Source organism: Melanerpes formicivorus, unplaced genomic scaffold (assembly GCF_026170545.1).
Source record: "Melanerpes formicivorus ecotype bairdi unplaced genomic scaffold, bMelFor1.0.p_v2 SCAF_2, whole genome shotgun sequence".
Taxonomy (NCBI): domain Eukaryota; kingdom Metazoa; phylum Chordata; class Aves; order Piciformes; family Picidae; genus Melanerpes; species Melanerpes formicivorus.
This window is the reverse complement of record NW_027142354.1, coordinates 12,275,933-12,294,963: the sequence shown is the minus strand read 5'-3', so window position 1 is coordinate 12,294,963 and position 19,031 is coordinate 12,275,933. Positions and strand designations below refer to the sequence as shown.

General features: G+C 39.0%; 1 protein-coding gene across 4 annotated transcripts in view; it reads right to left on the bottom strand.

Moving 5' to 3' along the window:
• ADGRG6 (adhesion G protein-coupled receptor G6) overlaps positions 1–19,031 on the bottom strand; it is a 118,710-nt gene that overhangs the window by 52,219 nt on the left and 47,460 nt on the right. For all 4 annotated transcript variants that reach the window (XM_068150778.1, XM_068150795.1, XM_068150785.1 and 1 more), the window contains exons 4-6: positions 12,697–13,317; positions 7,622–7,690; positions 4,508–4,591 (exon numbers count right to left, since the gene is read on the bottom strand). In XM_068150778.1, the coding sequence (XP_068006879.1) occupies positions 4,508–4,591; positions 7,622–7,690; positions 12,697–13,317 (774 nt within the window). The remainder of the gene's footprint in view (positions 1–4,507; positions 4,592–7,621; positions 7,691–12,696; positions 13,318–19,031) is intronic.

The following is a 19,031-nucleotide window of genomic DNA, read 5'->3' as shown; positions in this document are numbered from 1 at the left end:
GTATTTTGGCTTGTCCCAGATGGTAAATTGATCAAGGAATGAACATGTGTGGAAACTGATGACTGATGGTACATCACAGAAGAAACTGGCATTTGGGACTGCATGAGAGAGAGATGGATTGTTGTTGCAGGTGTCATCAAAGTACCCTTCAAGACAGTCTCTCTGTGATGAGTAATAACTTCACTATATGAAGATTGCAAATATATTGCATCATTCATCACTGCAGTTCTTGACAACTCCAAAATAGAGGACAGATTTGCAGAATGTTCATAATCAGCATTTTCAAAATCTAAGGCTTGAGTACTAACAATATTCAGAGAAGATACCCCTCTGTTGTTGCTAAAAGACCCATATCCATCTGCTTCCACATCCAATATGGAAAGTGTCAATATGTTTGTTGATGTTGGAACAGCAAAATTCCTTATGTCTTCATTAGCACCAAGGATTTCTTGTTCTGTTGCCCAAATAGAGTATCTCAGGCTGTCCCCTTGATTTTCAACAGAGTTCTGTCCTAAAACAGTTAAGTGACTTCTTGGTGGTGTTGTTGGCAACCTTAACTCTTCTACATCCCACTGAGGAATCAGGCTTGAAGAAATTCTATCAAGATGGTTCTGAAAACTTTGTGGGAGTGGAGGTGTGGAGTAGCTATTAGGAGGTACACCGATGCTGAATTTTGAGTCTGAATGAAGAAGGTGCCTTAATTCCAAAGACAATGTCATTGGAAGGAAGTCAGAAGTCATCAAACTGATATTTTTTAAAAAAGCACTTGTATCTATTTGAACTTTACTTCTTGCTCTATCAGTAGTATCTGTCACAGTACCATTTCCTGAAAGGCTTTGAGACTGTGATGATCTATGTGTTCTTGTACTGTTTGCCAAACTCTTAACTGATGTATTGATTGAGAAAGCAGCTTGGCTATCTCTTGAACGTGAAGGCTGAGTTCCTGGATATGCAGTAACAAGATGCTGCTGATTGTTTAGGAAGATCATGTTGGTTTGACCACTTACTATTTCAGTTCCAATTTGCATCTGCAAACTATCAAATATCAATTTTTCTGTGGAGTTTCCAAGTCCATTATCAAAGGGACTTACTTGTACCCACAGGGAGGATTGACTCAAAGGGGCATCCAGGGAAGGGAAAGAAAAATCAAAATAAAGTTTGGTGTTGGAATGTATAGTTGGGTCTGCAAAGTTCATTGTTGACTGCAACTGTGATACTCTCTTGCCATTACTTTCCAAAATTCCCCTTGAGATGTCTGCAATTAATGAGCTAAAGATTTGTGTTTCCAAAGGTGACACCTGACTAGAGAAATTAGTTTCTTCAGCCTTGTGACCTAGTAATCTAATGGCAGTTGTTTGTTCAGAGGTACTGTCAGACTCAGCAGGTGAATTAAGGGGTGGCAATCTTTCTGTGGAGGAAGAAAGTCCTTTGTTAAATGACAGCCACCAATTTTCTGATGGTTCCGCTGAAAACACTTGCGATACTTCTTTGAAATGATAGGAGACAGTCCAGAAATCGGCTGTTAAAGAAGGCAAAATATCTCCATATTTTGTTGGAAAATTCATGTAACCTGAGTCCCAGGAGCTGCCAATTCTATTCATGTTCCCTGGCTCTAGTATAGAAAAGGCTGACTCTTTGTTTTCATTATTATCATGAAATGAATCTAAATTGTTCGCCAGTACCCCACTTCTGAGGCTCTCACTTGGCTTTTGAATATGTAATGAAGGTTTTAAATAATGAGACCAGTAATTGCTATTAGATATAAATTGGTCATCCATTTCCAAATATATGTGAGTCAATGATTGTTGATTAACAGGCAGGGTTGTTACAACATGCTTCAGTGCTGAGTCTGCCCAGTCTGCTCCTACTAGAAGTGCTGACAATGTTAGTAGTTCTCCACTGTGTCCTTGGACTGAATTGGTCAGCTGGATGACAGGCATAGATTTAGTGAATGTCATTTTCATCTTCTGAAAAAAAGTTGTTGGGTTTGCATGTGGAGTCTCTGCAGAGGTTAAATTTGTAATGACTCCTGAGTGATGTTCCTTAATGTCTGTAGATTCACTAAACTGAAAGTCACTATTTGATGCTAACATAAAAGAACTTTTCCTATCAGCATTGCCTTCTACAAGTTCCAGATTAAAATTTTCAGGTGTGAAGTCTAACAAATCTAGCCTTTGTTGGAATGATGAGTTCTCTGTAGGTGATATAGATAAGCTAGAATGTCTGCCTTGAATATCAAAGGTGATAGGATGATGAAATACAGTCTCTCTCCACCAACGCATAGGCTCCAAGGTGTTGCTTATATGCATGAAATTCGTCGTGCTGCTATTGGAGGATGAAATCCACACAGTTTCTTTTTCCTGTTTGTAAGCAGCACTGCTGCTGCTAATGGGAGAATGGAATGCTGACTCAGAGTTGGAATGATCTAGCCCATCTGCCAAAGTCTGTGCTACCTGTGCATTAGGATATCTGCTTTGAAAAAGAGGAACTGCTGCATTCACAGAAGGCTCTGTAACAGCAACTGCTGCATAAGATGTGCCATGAAATGAACTTCTGGAATCATTCAAAATATTTTCATTTGGTAACTGATTCATCACAGTATTATCTAGGTTAATTTTTTCTGTAAAAGCAGCCAAAATATCATTGCTGGGCTCCTCGGAAGCAGCTGATGTGGACACAGTTGGAAGAAACAAGCTGTATGTGGATTTTTTCTTTGGGTTCTCCTCTGCTGAGTTTTTACTGAAACGGAGAGGCCTTTGTTTCACTGGCCAAATAATTGGGGTTGAAATAATTCCTATGGTTTTGATTCCTTCTATCTTAGACTCTTGCTGCTTCTGTGGTTGTGAATGGGAGGATACAGGTGAATTTCTCTTCATTCTGAAGATAACTGTAGCAGGAAGTTTGAATTCCTGCAGGTCTGTGTGTAGCAAGCCACATAGTTAATGGATTAAAGAAAATACATGCAACTTAACTGGTCTGCTCTTGGTCTGGAAATGAAGTTATCAAAGGTGGAAAATTATACCAGTTAGCTGAGTGAAAGTTTAATTTGCTTCTACTGTAAGTTAATTTGGCTTATTTTTCTTAGTGTTTCTACTTTCTCTTGGGAGTTTCAAAGCCAAAGAAGGGACAGAATTGTCTAGCTTTTATCCATACTAGCATAAATAAAGCACTCTGTTACTTCTGTAGTTACAAAAATCAACATTAACTGCACCTGGTGAATACAGATCCCCAAAAAGAAAAAAAAAACACAATTTGAAAGAAATTTTCAATATTTTCTTCTTACTTCTACAGTTTAGTACATCCAAACAGGCTGAAATCAGATAAATTCTTTCACATTGTCTACTGTACAGCCCGACTGCCAATGTACAAGAAATAATCTGCCAAGAGAAAAAAAAGTATTCCAAGAATTTCAAGTCCTACAGTAACTTCTGATGCTTTTTGAAAAAAAAACATTAAAAAATTAGGAATAAAAATGCCAAAAACCCACCAAAAAAATCCTCAGAGTCTAATTAATTTTTTTTTGTGGAGCACATAGAAAAAATAGATCTGTACAAAAAAATATCTTTGAGCCTCAGATGAAAACTGCAGAAATTTATCTCTGTATTGTTAATATAGTTTAATATATATTTAGAATAAACCAAACCAAACCAAACAAACAAGGTTGGAAGAGACCTTCAAGATCATCGTGTCCAACCCATCAACCAATCCAATCCACCCAAACAGCTAACCCATAATGGTTAACAGCTATCTTTAACAATCTAATAAATACTTCATCAGTGTCAGACAAAATGATGCTCTCTAGGAGACAGTGATATCACAGAATTTGAGAAAAATCTTAAAAGAAATCCCTGCTTTTTTTCCTGTGCTAATAATAGGCTCATTTACTACCTTATTTTTCCCCTTAATCTTTCTAAATGAAAAGTAAACGATATCTGATACTGTCAACATTTTCCCTAGTAAAGTCTGATCCAGCTCTTCTTGAAGTCAGTGGAAAGATTCCTGTTGACTCAGTGGAAGTGGCTTTGCTCCATAGGAATGGTTCCACTTGGCTCCTGTGCGTGACTAGTGAGGAACAGACAATTCTAGCATACTACCACCCTGGCTACACAACCAAGAGCTCCACACTGCTTCATAATGCAGCCTTATGACATTTAAATCACAGCACAGAGTAGTAACAACTATACAATCATGGCCATGGTTCTTCTTAGACCCTTTTAAAAAAATCCTTCCCACCTCCCTCATTGTTTGCATGGGTGACACAAATTTGGTCCCTTTTGTGTAAGACCCAGTTAAAGATAATAAAAATAGCCAAGTTTGGTTTGTGTTCCTATTTACACTATTCTTACATGGTCCAGTGAAGCTACTCTTGATGTTTTTTTCAGTGTAAATGAAATCAGAACTGAGACATGACCCTTGACATTATGATAATAGGAAGAAAAACACCTTGAAATACAATCAATCGGTTCTAGACACAGTACAAGGAAAAATGTAACACAGGATTTCTTACCATTGTTTGGCTTATCGTTTCTGTTAGTATCAGGCATGTTAGTGGTGACAGTGGGTGGTGTAGGAGTAGTAGCATTTACAGTAGCTGGTAATAAAGATGAGAAAGAGGTGAACTTGAATGAAATATGAATGTTAATAAGGTAAGACAAAATGGGAACAACGCATGACAATGTAAAATGAAACCACCTGCACACAATGCCATAAATGCCAAATAAACACATTATTTTTCCTGCACAAAGTGATGAATGAATATGAACCGAGATCCCAAACACGCAATCTTCACTTTCACTGACTTCAGCAGGAGTTTTGCCAGTGTAAGGTTTGCAAGATCAGTCCTGTACTGCTTTCATAACTGAAAATCCTCTCATGAGAACTTCAGATTCAAACATCTATGTAAAGACCAGAAAATAGATCTTCTAAGATGTATGCATTGAGAGCATTGCATGTGAGAAGAGTAATTATCCCTACTCAGAGACTCAAGGCAACAAATGTGAAACTAAAACAAACACCCATGTAAGGATCCAGTTAACTCCACTGAAGTCTGTACAATGAAGAAAATTGAAATCAGACTTGGAATACTTAAGAGTGGAATACATATTCTGAAAGCTTCATGTAGGGTCTCAGCTGTACTGTTCCCACTGACACTAACAGAAACACTTCATAGAATCCTGGCAAGTGTTTCCCAGGAAAACCAGACAGAACACTTTGCAAAATCAGAGTGAGAAGACAAAACTGCAAATTTCCCCCTCAGTGGATTGGGAGGGAGTACATGGTAAAGGAACTCAAAGATCACACCACTAAATTTTCAAATAATAATTTGGAAAATCATTTAATTTTGCCTAGTAACTCCCAAGGAATGAAAATCCACTCACTGACAGATTCTTTTTCCCTGATAATTCTTTTTAAAATCTGAAGGTTGATGAAGCATAACCTCACAATGCTACACGGTTTTTACAGATTTTTGACCAAGAACCAAACTGGAAATGTTAAGCAATCGTATTTTAAGCAAGAAACAGCACTTTTGATTTTTTTTTCTGAGGTTGTTTTAGCTTATCTGCTGATTCTGAAAGTCTCAGGAAGCAGGCTCATGTTCAGGTTCATGTTCATGTTCAGTAAGGAACTCAGGGATAGCGAAGGATGAATTAGACACTGCAGCAAACAGGTTCTAACTGGGATAGTGAGTATATAAAATGACACCCTGTAATATAACAAAAGATCATCTTCCATGAAACTTCAGGACTATACTGTCTGAGAAAGAAGTTATAAGGCTTCTTACTGATTATGTCTTTCAGTCAATGCTGTCAAAGGAGGCATCTTCCAATGAATGAAAATATTTGCTATGCATAATGAAGAAAACATCTCTTTCGTCAGACTGCAGCTGACATAATCTGGCACTCACAAACTTTGTTACTGCTGCATAACACACAACAAAGAAGTAAAAATGGAATCCAAACTGGCCTCTCAGTTTAAAATAGGTCTGCATTGATGAGAGAAATACACAGACACCTTCTTACGATTTTTCATTACTTTGACAGTAAAGAGGATGGTGATGAACAGGGTAAATTTGATCTGCCACATCCAAAGTAACAAACAGAACAACAGATACTTTACCAAACAATTTTCAGAGAATGAAAGTGTTTTACCTTTGTCAAAGTACTCATAGTCTTTATTGAAGATGTGGTGGTCTAAGAAGTTAAGAGAGGCAAGTTTGAAAGGTAGCATCTTTTATTAGAGGCAATATCTTCTACTAGACAAGTTAACAAGGCTGGAAAAAAGCATGAGGCTTTTAGAAAAGCGGGCTTGTTTTGATGAAGGTGTGTCCATTTCTACAGCCCTATTAGCTGACCCAATGAAAGATATTCTCTCTCCTTTCACACTATGCCATTTTGACAGAGGAAAATGCTCAGAATTCTTCCAAGAGAATACGCATAGTTCTTTATATAGTGGCTGTATTACCTTTTACATAGAAAAAGACTTAATAATTGTTGCTGTCACATTTACCTAAGGTATTCAAGTAGTAGTATTTAGTTCATCTTGTTTTTTCTGAATATGATGCCTGAAAGTTACTGTTTGAAATCTGATTATGGACATACCTGGCATCTCACTTTCCATGTGGAAATCAGTACAATATGCTCCAAGAACCTGAGCCAGATTTACCTCAGGCAAAGACTGACATATCTTACTGGCTTCCCAAGCAGAATGCATTTTCATTTTTAAGCTACCTATAAATGTCCATTTTGAAAGAGTTCTGAAACTTCCTCCTACTCTTTTGTATATTATTTTTTTTCTGTCACCTTCTTCCATCATTCAGTCTGTGAAAAGGGTTAGAAGGCTAGACATTGTTTTTAGTGCAGCTGCTGCAGTGATTAAAGTTTGACATAGGATGCCACCTCATTAGCAGGTGTTCGTGAAGGTATTGTGAAATGAATTGATGTTCCCGTTGAGCACTTTCATAGAATTTCAGCCTCTAAACAAAGCAGAAAGACTTAACTCTCCTTGTATGGCAAATGATTTACGTGGCACAGAAAATGGGGTCCACCAATTCTTTGAATTCAACTAAGCTGACTTTTAAAGACACCTAATGGATCCTTCTACATAGTAATTTTTAGGCTATTAGACCACCACCAAGTACTGTAAGCAGCCTCTCATTAACTAATAGCTGCTGGATATTGCAGTTCAATGTTAAATTTTTAGCTGCTAATCTCAAATTACCTAGCTTCAAAATAGTTTATTGGGAAAAAAAAAAAAAGGAATGCTAGTAGATTATTTACATCTGCCCATTTAATATTTACAGATATAGTCATTTCTTACCCTGGTTAATATTTTACTGTCCAAATGTGCAGGAGGAAAAGAGATGTGAGAAAAAAATTAAAGCAGTTGATTAATTCAGTTTTAATATAGTGGAAACTATTTGAAAAATGTATTATCAAGGGAGTGATCACACTTTTTCCCACATATTGTATGTACAGATCACCCACACACTTGATGAGACTGAAGAATTCCTTCCCTTGCTATGTTTTATTGCAGTTCACTGTTTTTGAAACACTAATTGAAAAACCAAGGAAAACAGATATTCTTCAAAGACGAACCTGTGAAAATGACCCAGGCTTCTTACCTTGGCAAAGGCTTCCCAGGTTTGCACAACTGGTTGGTTCAATTGTAGAAGAGGGAATTAAGTATGAGCCTTCAGAAAAAGAAAGCAAAATAATTAGAAATGTTTGGCTACTGGGAAGAAAACTGTCATGTTTCAGAATATATTCATATTGCAGTTACATAGTCCTCTTCCTAATTTCTCTGGTGAAACTGATGCTACCATTCCATGTAAGGCTTGAGGGGTTTTATGTTTGTTTTCTGTTGCAGCTGAGGGATCTGTGAAAACCTTGCATACTTTCAAGTTACAGTCATGTATTTAGCTTTCATTAAATAACTGCATTAAATGAATGCAGCTTGCACGTACCCTGTGAAATGGCTTTAAGAGAGAGGTTCATGTGGCCACAGGAGTTAAGCAATCCTGTGTCATGTGTCATAAAGTGTCTTGGAGAACCAGCCACACTTAGCTGCTGTAGCACAGGTTACTTGCACCACACACCTCTGAGTAATCTGCCTGTGACAGACACCAACTAGATAAAAGGTGATTAAACTTGTTCCTCTGCCTGGGACGTGGGTGTGATTAATATTCTGGTATGCATGATTTATAAGCAGATAATGTTGTAAGTCTGTATCCCTACTGAATTATTCATAACAACATGCACACACTTTGATGACATGGAGCCAAAACCAGGGCATACAAGAATGGCTACTGAAAAAGAACTGGTTAATTACACCTTGTGCATTAATTACACCTTGTGTATCCCAGAAGTTCAACCACAGACAGAGCTAAATAATGGGGCCATAGAGCATGACATAATCATGAACCTACTGTGAGGGTTGCCCTTTTGGCTTTTGCTTTACCACTTCAGAATGATATTGACTCAGTGAGAGTCTCTCTCAAAACACTGTATCTTTTTATAAAAGAGCCAACTCTTTGATAAAGTTAGGAAAATACTTCCTGTGATACAAGAATAGATAAAGCATAGGGCCTTGAAGCCAAAATCATGTCATGCCACAGATACCATTACATGCATTGCTGAGAAAAATAGGGCAGCTCAACAGCTTAACCTCAACAAAGCTCAGCAAACTCCAGGAATGATGAAGTGAACATACTGGCTCCCAAAAAAATATATTCCCCCAAAAATATATTTGTAAATACTAAACAGTCAATATCCAACCCTGCTGTAAATTAACTCCTTGTTTCTGTATGATTTTATTTGGTAAAAACTATTAAGTCAGAAGACTTGCATTGGGTATTAGTAGTGGGGACTTAGAGAGTTGCTACAGGGGTAGCTTCTGTGAGAGGCTGCTAGAGGTTCCCCTATGCTTGATAGAGCCAGCGATAGCTGCCTCCAAGAGGAACGCATTGCTGGCCCAGACCTAGTCCATCAGTGATGATGGTAGTGCCTCTGTGATGACATATTTAAGAAGGTGAAAACACTGTTGCACAACAGCAACTCTAGTTGGAGACAAAAGTGAGAATATGTGGGAGAAACAACTCTGCAGATGCCAAGAATGGGGAGGAGGTACTCCAGGTGCCAGAGCAGAGATTACACTGAAGCCTATTGGTGAAGACCATGGTGAGGCAGGCTGTCCCCCTATAGTCCACAGAACACCCCACACCAGGGCAAGCAGATGCCCAAAGAACACTGTGATCCCCATCAGAAGTCCACATTGCAGAAGACTCCTGTCAGGACCTGTGGACCAGAGTCCACACTGCAAGTGAGTTTGCTGGCAGGACTTTTGATCCCGTGGAGTACACACACTGCAGCAATCTGTTCCTGACAAACTGCACTACATGGAAGGGTCCCACACTGGGGCAGTTCATGAAGAACTACAGTCCATGGGACGGATCATGCTGGAGACATTTGGGGAGGACTTTCTCACATGGGAGGAACTCCACACTGGAGCTGGAGAAGATTGTGAGGAATCCTCCTTTGGAGGAGGAAGGCACAGCAGACAACATGTCATGAACTGACTGCAACCCCCATTCTCCAGTCCTACTCAGGGAAAGGAGGTGGAGAAATTTGGGAGTAAAGTTGAGCCTGAAAAGAAGGGATAGGTGAGGGGAAGGTGTTTTTAAGACTTCATTTTATTTCTCATCCTGCTCTGATTTGATTGGTAGTAAACTGAACTAACTTCCCCGCTTCTAGTTTGTTTGGTACACAGTGGTCACTGGTGAGTGATCACTCCCGTCATTATCTTGAGCATGAGGCTTTTGTTGTATTTTCTTTCCCTCTGTTCAGCTGAGGAAGGGAGTGATAGAGTGGTGTTGGTGGGCACCAGGTGTCCAGCCAGGGCTCAATCCACCACAACCGTATACTTTAAAGAGGGATACTTCCAGTGAATATATCAGCTTTTTTAACTTTTAATTGGGTTGAATTCCAGCAAGATTTTCCCAACGTATCCACTAAAGAAAATATAATGATTTAGATGTTAGCAGATACTTCCCATAAGCAACTTTATGAAGCTAAATGGCATGGTCAGTAATGTGGCATGGTCAGTAATGTGAACAACAGATATGAACACTTTGATGTATGTCACTCACTAAAACTGAGACATCTATATCTATATATAGCTTGTCACACTAGACTTTCTTATAGTCAGCAAAGCAGAACAGGTACTTCAACAGCAAAAAAATTCTGACTTCACTGAGGCATCTTCTCCAATATGCAATGACCTTTGGAACAGCATTTTTCATTCTATTACTCATAAACAGCACTGAGGTCAATTAGCTCATCCTGAAACATCATCCAGCTGCCTATGGTGGGCAGAAAAATTAAGTATTCTTCTGGCCTTTGAGAATGAAGAGTTTACATGATGTGTGTATGAAGCAAATGGAATTGCAGGCATGGACACACATGCAGCAATGTCACCCTTAAATTGAGTGGATCATACCGTGGTATAGGCACAGCCAGTTCAGGCTCCAAGATCAGTACCCAAAACTGGCTACATGCTCCTCAGTTTGCCTGCAGAGAGCTCTGCATTGGTGGCATTACCCTGCTGCCGTTACCTAGGCTACCTGTTTTAAAATTAGTCCGGATACCCAGGCTGTGTACATATACCTTTAAATGCAAGCTGTGCGGAGGTACCGCAATAAAAACAGAATTCCATCAAGTCTTACAGAAACACCCCACCATGATTGCACAGCTGTGAAAACATTAGTCTAAGGAATAAACCAGGAGAAGGTAAAACTATGAAAAGATTATCTGGAACAATTTGCCAGTGTACTTGTATGAGCTTTGTCTGAAATACCATGAAAATAACTCTCCTTGAAAAATGTAAGCACTGTTCAGGCATAGATGTGCTGAGATCACTTCTAAACGCTTGGCTTGCCTCTTTTGAAGTTACATGCTGCTTCCTGGGAAGCATTATTGGAGCGCTGCAAAAGCCTCTTTTCTGCATAAACCCTTCCACTGCTGCTAAATGAAGCCTGATCGGTTTGAGTCATCTCCCCACTGTAAGTGGTTTATTCATGGTTGATAGCCTGACTCATCAACTCCCCTGTTGAAGGCCTGTTTTACAATGAAGGCGTTTATTCAAGAAGATGAAGGGAAGAAAATTCTGACAATTTCATCTCTGGGATTAGTGACCAATTTTGAAATGGCACTGAACCCAGTGTTTTCTTTTAGGAAATACTCTGGTCCAGGAAAGCCTGTATCACAGTGGGTGATGCCTTGTCAGGACTTAAATTGACACTACTTAAAGTAAGTTTAAACTATTGAGGTGCCAAAGGAACAAAAAGGCATAATTGGAGAGGACAGCATTAGATATGAAAAGACACCACATGGTTCAAAACCAATAAATATTTGTAATTGATTAACTTTTTTTTTTTCTTTCTTTCTTTTTTTAACTAATGTGTATTTGCTTTGGTAGAAGGGCTCAAACTAAGGTCTGATAGCAGTTGATTTTCACAAGCATCATCAGTGCATGTATAGGCTACTGTTGGCTATGATTCAGATTTTCCCCTACTCGTTTTATAATTCTCCAAATTCTGTAAAATTGCTGCTACCACAAACACTGGGTATTTTTTTTTAATAAAAAAATATTTTAAAATAATTATTAAAATAAATGGTCCAAAGTGACAATGATTTTTTAGTTATTTTGCCCAGAGAGGCTGTGGAGTCTCCTTTCAAAACCCACCTGGATGCGTTCCCTTGCGGCCTGCCCTAGGTGATCCTGATTTGGCAGAGGGGATTGACTTGCTCTCTGGAGGTCCCTTCCAACCCCTAATATTCTTTGATTTTTTAATTTGGTGGTTGTTGGGGTTTTTTTTTTTGGTGGTCATGTGGAAAAAAAAAATTCCAGTAGAAAATTGTCAACCAGCTGTAGTGATGTACACCTATATAAAAATTATATCTGGATACTTATGAAAATCAAGAGTCTGAGCCATGAAATGAGAACAGATTGGGCAACGTATTGAAATTTATCTTTCAGAGTAATCCACAGGAAGAAAGACATCCATTAATTACCAGTTAAAAGAAGGACTGATAATATGCCATAATTAAGATAAATCACAATGATTTTGATCTAAACCCCTTCCTGTCTGCCTTCCTTAATTTAAATTTTTCTTGTACTTTTCTGTCTCAATCATTGTTGCTTTGTCACTGCTTCTGCTGGCTCTGCACGCACAGCACAAGGCTAGGAAGTGCTCTTTCTGATTAATCAAAGAGCAGGTATAAAAACATTTACTAGATGATTAGTTAACACCCATTTTTTTCTCCAGAGACCACTGCAATCTTATCTGAACCTAGTAGGTACTTGCCTATTATGCCCTTTTTGTATGAATAGAAGGCCAATAAACAACCTTTTCATATGAACAGAAGCCAAATAAACAAACTATTTAGTAAATACTTTCATCTGCAGATCATCTGAAGCAGCAAATTAGTATTTAGAGGATTTTTTTTTTTTATTTAGGAATCGTCTACTGTTTCAAAGCCTCTGTTTATGGTAAGAGTTGAACTAAAGTTTAAGAAGGTAAAGCCTAGCTGTTTTTCTTTCACAGGAACTCTTTTTTCCTCCATGCTGGTATGTATGGTCAGCACAATGCAGATGTGCGCAGGGAAAATAAGCGAAAAAGATTTGGCAAGGCGTACTCACCACAACTCAAATTGTTTTCTGCTTTCAGTGCTGAAGTTGGAATACTCCAGAATTCGTTTTCCCAGTCTACAATGTTTCCTTTCACATCGCAGCTGAGGTTGGCCAGTGTTTGTGAATTCATGGTGAAATTCCAGAGGCGGAAGTTGTAAATGTCCCCATTTAGAGAGCTCACTTCATTGCTATTAGAGCCCAGCACCAGCCTCCCATTTCCCGGGATAACTTTGCCAAAGATATCTGGACAGTATTCTACTTGATAGGTGCTTTTGGCATATACACCTATAGCGCCTGAGAAGCTGTCCCCTACAACACAGAGCTGTTGAAAGACTTCTGTGAAAAACTCTGCATTTCGGGGCAAGGTATTCTCAAGGATGCACTGCTTGCCTGAGATGGACAGAAAATGGCCTTTTGTGGTCTTCCCAAAGCTGAAGAATTCTGTTGAAAAGGTATCAGTGTAGGAGAAAACTTTCCAGTCGTCGTTGTCATCGCTGCTGCCCTTGGTTGCTTCAAAGCACAGCGTAAACTGGCTAAGCTCTGGCACTGAGACAGTCTCTGACAGGGACACAACATCGACATCAGGAACCTGGGGAATGATGACTTTCTGATTCCTCAGAGATACAGCAACTAGAACCAGGAGCAGATAAATAAATGAATAAAAAAAAAATAAAATTCATTGTATAGAAATGAAGGCAGATTGACAGCAGGGGTGAAAGTAACATCCATTAAATCAAACATTTATTGGGTGGTTTCTATCACTGTAATATACCAATAGCACACATCCAGGGGAATTTGGCTCGGGAGTGCACTCAGCTGAAAACAATGTAGGGTTTGTTTTCAATGGCACAGTGAACACTCCACAACACATAGTTAACAACCCCTATAGCTGCAGGAAGAGCAGCATTATGACTTATTACCTAACTTCCAACACTTCAGAAAAATTACTACCCATTCATCTAGTAAGGAGGCATTAGGCAATGGGATAAAACAGTTATATTTGAAAAACCCAGGATGATTGGCTTTTACGATGTATTATTTTAATTACTTGTCTGCATGACTGCACTACACCGATGAAGTTCAGGCCTTGCTTCTTTTAAATATGGCAATGCAAGATATCTCCCATTACATTTTGTTCCTGAATTCAGCTAATGGCTTTTTACAAAGCACAGGGCTTTCTAATTTTGTTCCCAGAAGCCTTCTGGTTGAACACTGCAATTGCATGCTCATGAATTTTATATCCAAGCTGTTCATTATTTGCTAATATTTGGGTCAGCATAAGTATCTAGAAATGACTAGTCTCCTTGCAAATATGCACTGCAGGAAGGGTATTTAGGTGTGGTCAGAACTAGTCCGTCTCTAATCAATATTAACTATTCTGATTTGCTTGGGCAACATTGCAGTCACCAAATGTGAAGAACACTATTATACAATATATGCCTCTTCTCCATGAGGATACTACTGACAGTTGTAGAAGTTCACCCTAATTTGAAGAACATTGTTTTTCAAAATAAAGTGTTGATATGATCAGTTTTATTGGCACACTCATGGCAACAAAACTCTTCCAGTAAATTTCCCCACAGAGAGAAGTTTCAGGTTATCAGTCATGCAAAGGTATCAACGTCAAGAAGACCAGACTGCAGCAGCTCTCAGTTTTACTTCTGCCTCTGCAGTCCTGTGGCCAACCACACATCCAGTAAATGTCTGCTGCCTCTTTTACACATTTTCACAGTGTATATGCTGGAAGTGAAATTGGGTTTTGCCAGACATGAAGAATGACTTCTACAGTAGTTACTATCTAGTCTCCCTTGGAATTTTTAAGTGATGCCACAACATACATTATCTCAGAATGAAATAAAACCCTTTCCATATCAGGGGATGACACATGTGGGGGAAGGGTGACTGTCATGCCACACTCAGGAAAATAAGACACATTTATGGGGTATAAGGATGCTGTGTGTTCTGTGGTATTGCAATTTCCCTTTGCCAGCTGCTTGCAAAGACTCTGAGCTCCAAACTACCATATTTGGATATACACAAGGACATAATTTGACCAATATATTATACAGTAAAATAACATAAAGCATTTCACATTATTTGCCAACCCAGCAACTAAAGAATGGGTGGGAAGGGAGAAAAATACTGGGCTTTTACAGTTACTGGATTTACTTCAGAGACCTTTTTTTTTCTTTCCAAGGGCAAAAGTATGTTGTAACAATTTTATAGATAGAAAATGTGTTCAACTCTCCATTGAAAACAGAGCCTTTTTTTTTCCATGGGTTAATTATACTGTTAGCTTCTTTACATAACATGGAAAATGTTCCAGAAGTATAAGGATTCAAAACTCAAAAAAGAAGAGAGATCATTCATATAAGCACTGTATAGCCTGTGTTAGGGTGGGCAGAAGAGTTATGGAACACCTGGCCACATTTAAACAGTATAGAAAGAGAAATAAACAGAGAGGATGTTGCTCCAGTACTGAACAATTCTACTACACTCTGCTGTATTCGAGAGATTTAAACACTGCCACCTTCCCCATACAGTGAAAAAACTGACAAGTATTTAGACCATGTGGAGAAAACAGAATCCCGCCATCAACATTAAGTACAGATCTCTTTCCTGATTACTATAGCACAGACAACTGTCACACTGATGAATTTCAGGTGTTAATACCGCAGAAACAGATTGTTCTCTGAGAAAGAACACATTCTAGGAATGATTATCCAAGTCTTTAGACTACTTTCAGAATAATGTTAAATTGTTTCTGTTAGGAGGATAACTGAATTACAATGAATAGGGGTTATTTTGGACATATTGCTATTTACTCATGAAGAATGTACAAAAGTCTGCCTGGATGCATAAGGAGCAACCAGACACTATTCTGAGACTCACATCTGCTTTCACAGGAGCGCTGGGATGACACAAAGCCTGCCTCTGCTGCTTTTCACAGCCTCTAGCTTACTTGCAGCTCACTGCTGCACATCTCCTATGTCCCTTCACACATAAGCAAGCCAGGAGTCCTTAGACTGTATTTTACAACCTCTTGCAGGGAAGATTGCTTTCCTGACAGTTGATGGGCTTTTCAGCATGGTTCAGTGCTTAAGTGGTGGCTTCATCTGTTCCTAGCTTCACTGCTTTCATCTGCTCCTTCTCTGATGCTGGAAGAAATGCATTAACCTTAATGACACCTGCAAGTGTGTATATATGTATATACCAAATAGCTCCTTGAGACCTTTCTTTGCTACTACTGTGCTGAATTGTGCTTTCAATGTGGGCTGCTGCACTACTACTCAGCTGTCAGTTAATTTTATGTGACACTGCCCCAAGCATTTCTGTACTAGCAGAGGTCTGTTAGCTCTCCTTCCTCTCCTTTTGGTAATGGAGTGACTTCTACTTATCATTATTAATTGGTAACTGAGTGACTTATAATTAACATGCCAGCTCTTCAGATGGTGTAAATTGACACAATTCCCCAAAGATTAGCAAATCTGCATTCATTTACTGCTGCTGAGGATCTAGTCCATCCATCTCCTCTTGGTGTACTGCAGGAGATGACAATGAGGAAAGCCAACATTTGTGTGGGTGGTCAGCTTGTTGTGGATAACAGGATGTGCCCTGTGAAACTCAGTTTGAAACTGCTCTTACATAAAACTAAGCAGTCACACAAAACCTGTTCTATTCTTGGCTAATTCCATCCCAAAACTAACTCATTTATATTTGTCTTTCCCCACATATATTTTGTCTTGTGTACATATTGTACCATTAATGTATTTTTAAATACTATATAGCAAACTGCTGTGTTTCTTTGAATACACTTTCCAACTTTGCATTACTCTGTAAAACACAGAATTGAAAAAAACTACTTAGTTTTATTTCTTACATATGATAATTTCAGAGAAACAGAAGCTAAATATGAATAAAACAGTAGTCCCCTCACTTTGGGACAAATAATGATTTTGCCCAGCTATCATGTTTATAGTAATTGCAGTGGCGTCAGCTTGACAAGGGTGCGTTGAAACTTCACTGGGGACCTGATGTGAGGGGGTGTGCAATTTCCCTGATGGCTTTGGGAATTCTTTACAGGGGCAGGAGAACATGGTATTGTCATCTGCCATGCAGCTGCATCATAATTTGCCTATGTGTGTGCTTTTATAACATGAAAGCAGTACATTATCATTGTTTCACCAAGCTCCTTTTCTCTATCCATTGCCAGCTTAAACATTGCCATGATCTTTGTCTCTAATCCAGTGTTACAGATACTGCAAGACCGTGGTCAATAAGCAGAAAATAGTCATTTGCCACATATGCATGAAGCCAGCTCTTCTGGCATCCACAGTCAAAATCAAGACATCAGATTAGAGTTATAGATTCGGAATAATGAAAGAAAATCCAGCAGATGCTTAACAGCAAGCCTTAACAGAGTTTCCAAAGTAGCACATATGTGAGCCATTAAAATATGTCACTGGTGAAGGTCACTGATATCATTACTCAAGCTGGGGAGCAGCTGTCTTACTCAAAAGGAAAGAGTATCTTCCAAGACTATTTAACTTTAATAGTGCAATCCATGAATGCAAGGTATAACTCAATTTGGCATCACCTATATGTATATATACACAAGTGGTTCTCCAACTACATTTGTGGACTTTTCCTCTCCTCCTCATTGAATATATCTGAGGGCAGTACTAAATTTTTCAATTCTGGCTCTAAGTCATCTTATCCCTTGTAATCAAAAAAAGATTAAAGGGAAATAAAGAAATACATAATTTTGCATGATCAGATTGCATTTAATTTTTTATGATCCACCTGACATTACAACTTCTTACAATACAGCAAAAGCTGCTATTTTCAAATAGAGACACCTTTCAGAAAATTTGCTTCCACTTTCAGAAAAGAATAGGTGCTCCTACAATTACTACTGCCTTCAGTTTGTCAGCATGAAAGGACCTCAGTAGAATTAAGTATTTTTAGCTCCTCTGATATGATGTTATCTTTTTTTTGCCTTTTTAGAACAGCACACCAATTTTGCTGGCACAATTAGGACTTCCTTTGCCTTATGATTTCCAGGGGTTGCTATCTTCATTATTTTAAAATATATGACATCTATATGAATATATAGATATTAAAATCAAAATTAATTACAGGGAGGATCTAGTATCAGAATATCAGAATCTAGTATCATAGTATCTACTTGTAACTGAAGAGATAACTGCAAATCTCTGTGCTCTGCATTTCTACATCTGCCAGTGAATCAACAGAATGTGTGTGCTACAGAAATATAAATGCTCAAAGCAATACTAGTGTTCATTCCAAGGTGTGTAATGTTGACAAAAGAAAGACTACTGTTCACAACTGCAAACTATAACTCTGAAGTGGATGAATGGTGAGCAGCAGATAGGGCCTGTAAATGATCACCCCCCTAATGGTCTCCACTACCTTCCTGCCCTTTACCATCATGTCAGAGCAACTTGTAATTAACCCTTGAAACGACAAAGGAAACACCAATCATATCTCATTTGTCATGTTCAGTTGTTAGGCTTTTTGAAATCGCAGCATTGCCATGCATTTAAAGAAGGGAAAGAAAGGTCAAGGATCTGAACACACTAGTTCATCCCTGGGAGTTTGTTCCTAGAGCCTGGAAGAATCCCTGAGAAGTTCTGCCTTGTGAATAAACTCCTCCGCACTGCTGGGTGCCTCATGGGGCCATGCTGGCCCCACTTCTGACTGAGCTAAATTCCCTCTCATGCTCTCTTTTTGATGTCTCTCTGCAGGTATATTGACCTGGTGTCCTGGTTCCAAACCCTCCAGCATAAATCATCAGGGAGAGGCACCATAAGGCCTAAGATCCTTGCATGTGAGAAGCTTTTCTAACATGACTCATGTCATGTCCCAGAATAATATAATTTCTTCTATTCCAAAGAAAAATAAATTAGTTAAAAAACCAGAGAATCACAGAATCAATAATGTTGGAAAAGACCTCAGAGATCATCAAGTCCAACCTATTACCCAACACCTCATGACTAACTAAACCATGGCTCCAAGTGCCCCATCCAATCCTTTTTTGAACACCTCCAGGGATAGTGACTCCACCACCACCCTGGGCAGCCCATTTCAATGGCCAATTACTCCTTCTGTGAAGAACTTTCTCCTCATCTGGAGCCTGAACTTCTCCTGGCACAGCTTGAGACTGTGTCCCCTTGTTCTGGTGCTGTCTGCCTGGGAGAAGAGACCAACCCCCACCTGGCTACAACCTCCTTTCAGGTAGTTGTAGAGAGCAATAAGGTCTCCCCTGAGCCTCCTCTTCTCCAGGCTAAACAACCCTAGCTCCCTCAGCCTCTCCTCATAGG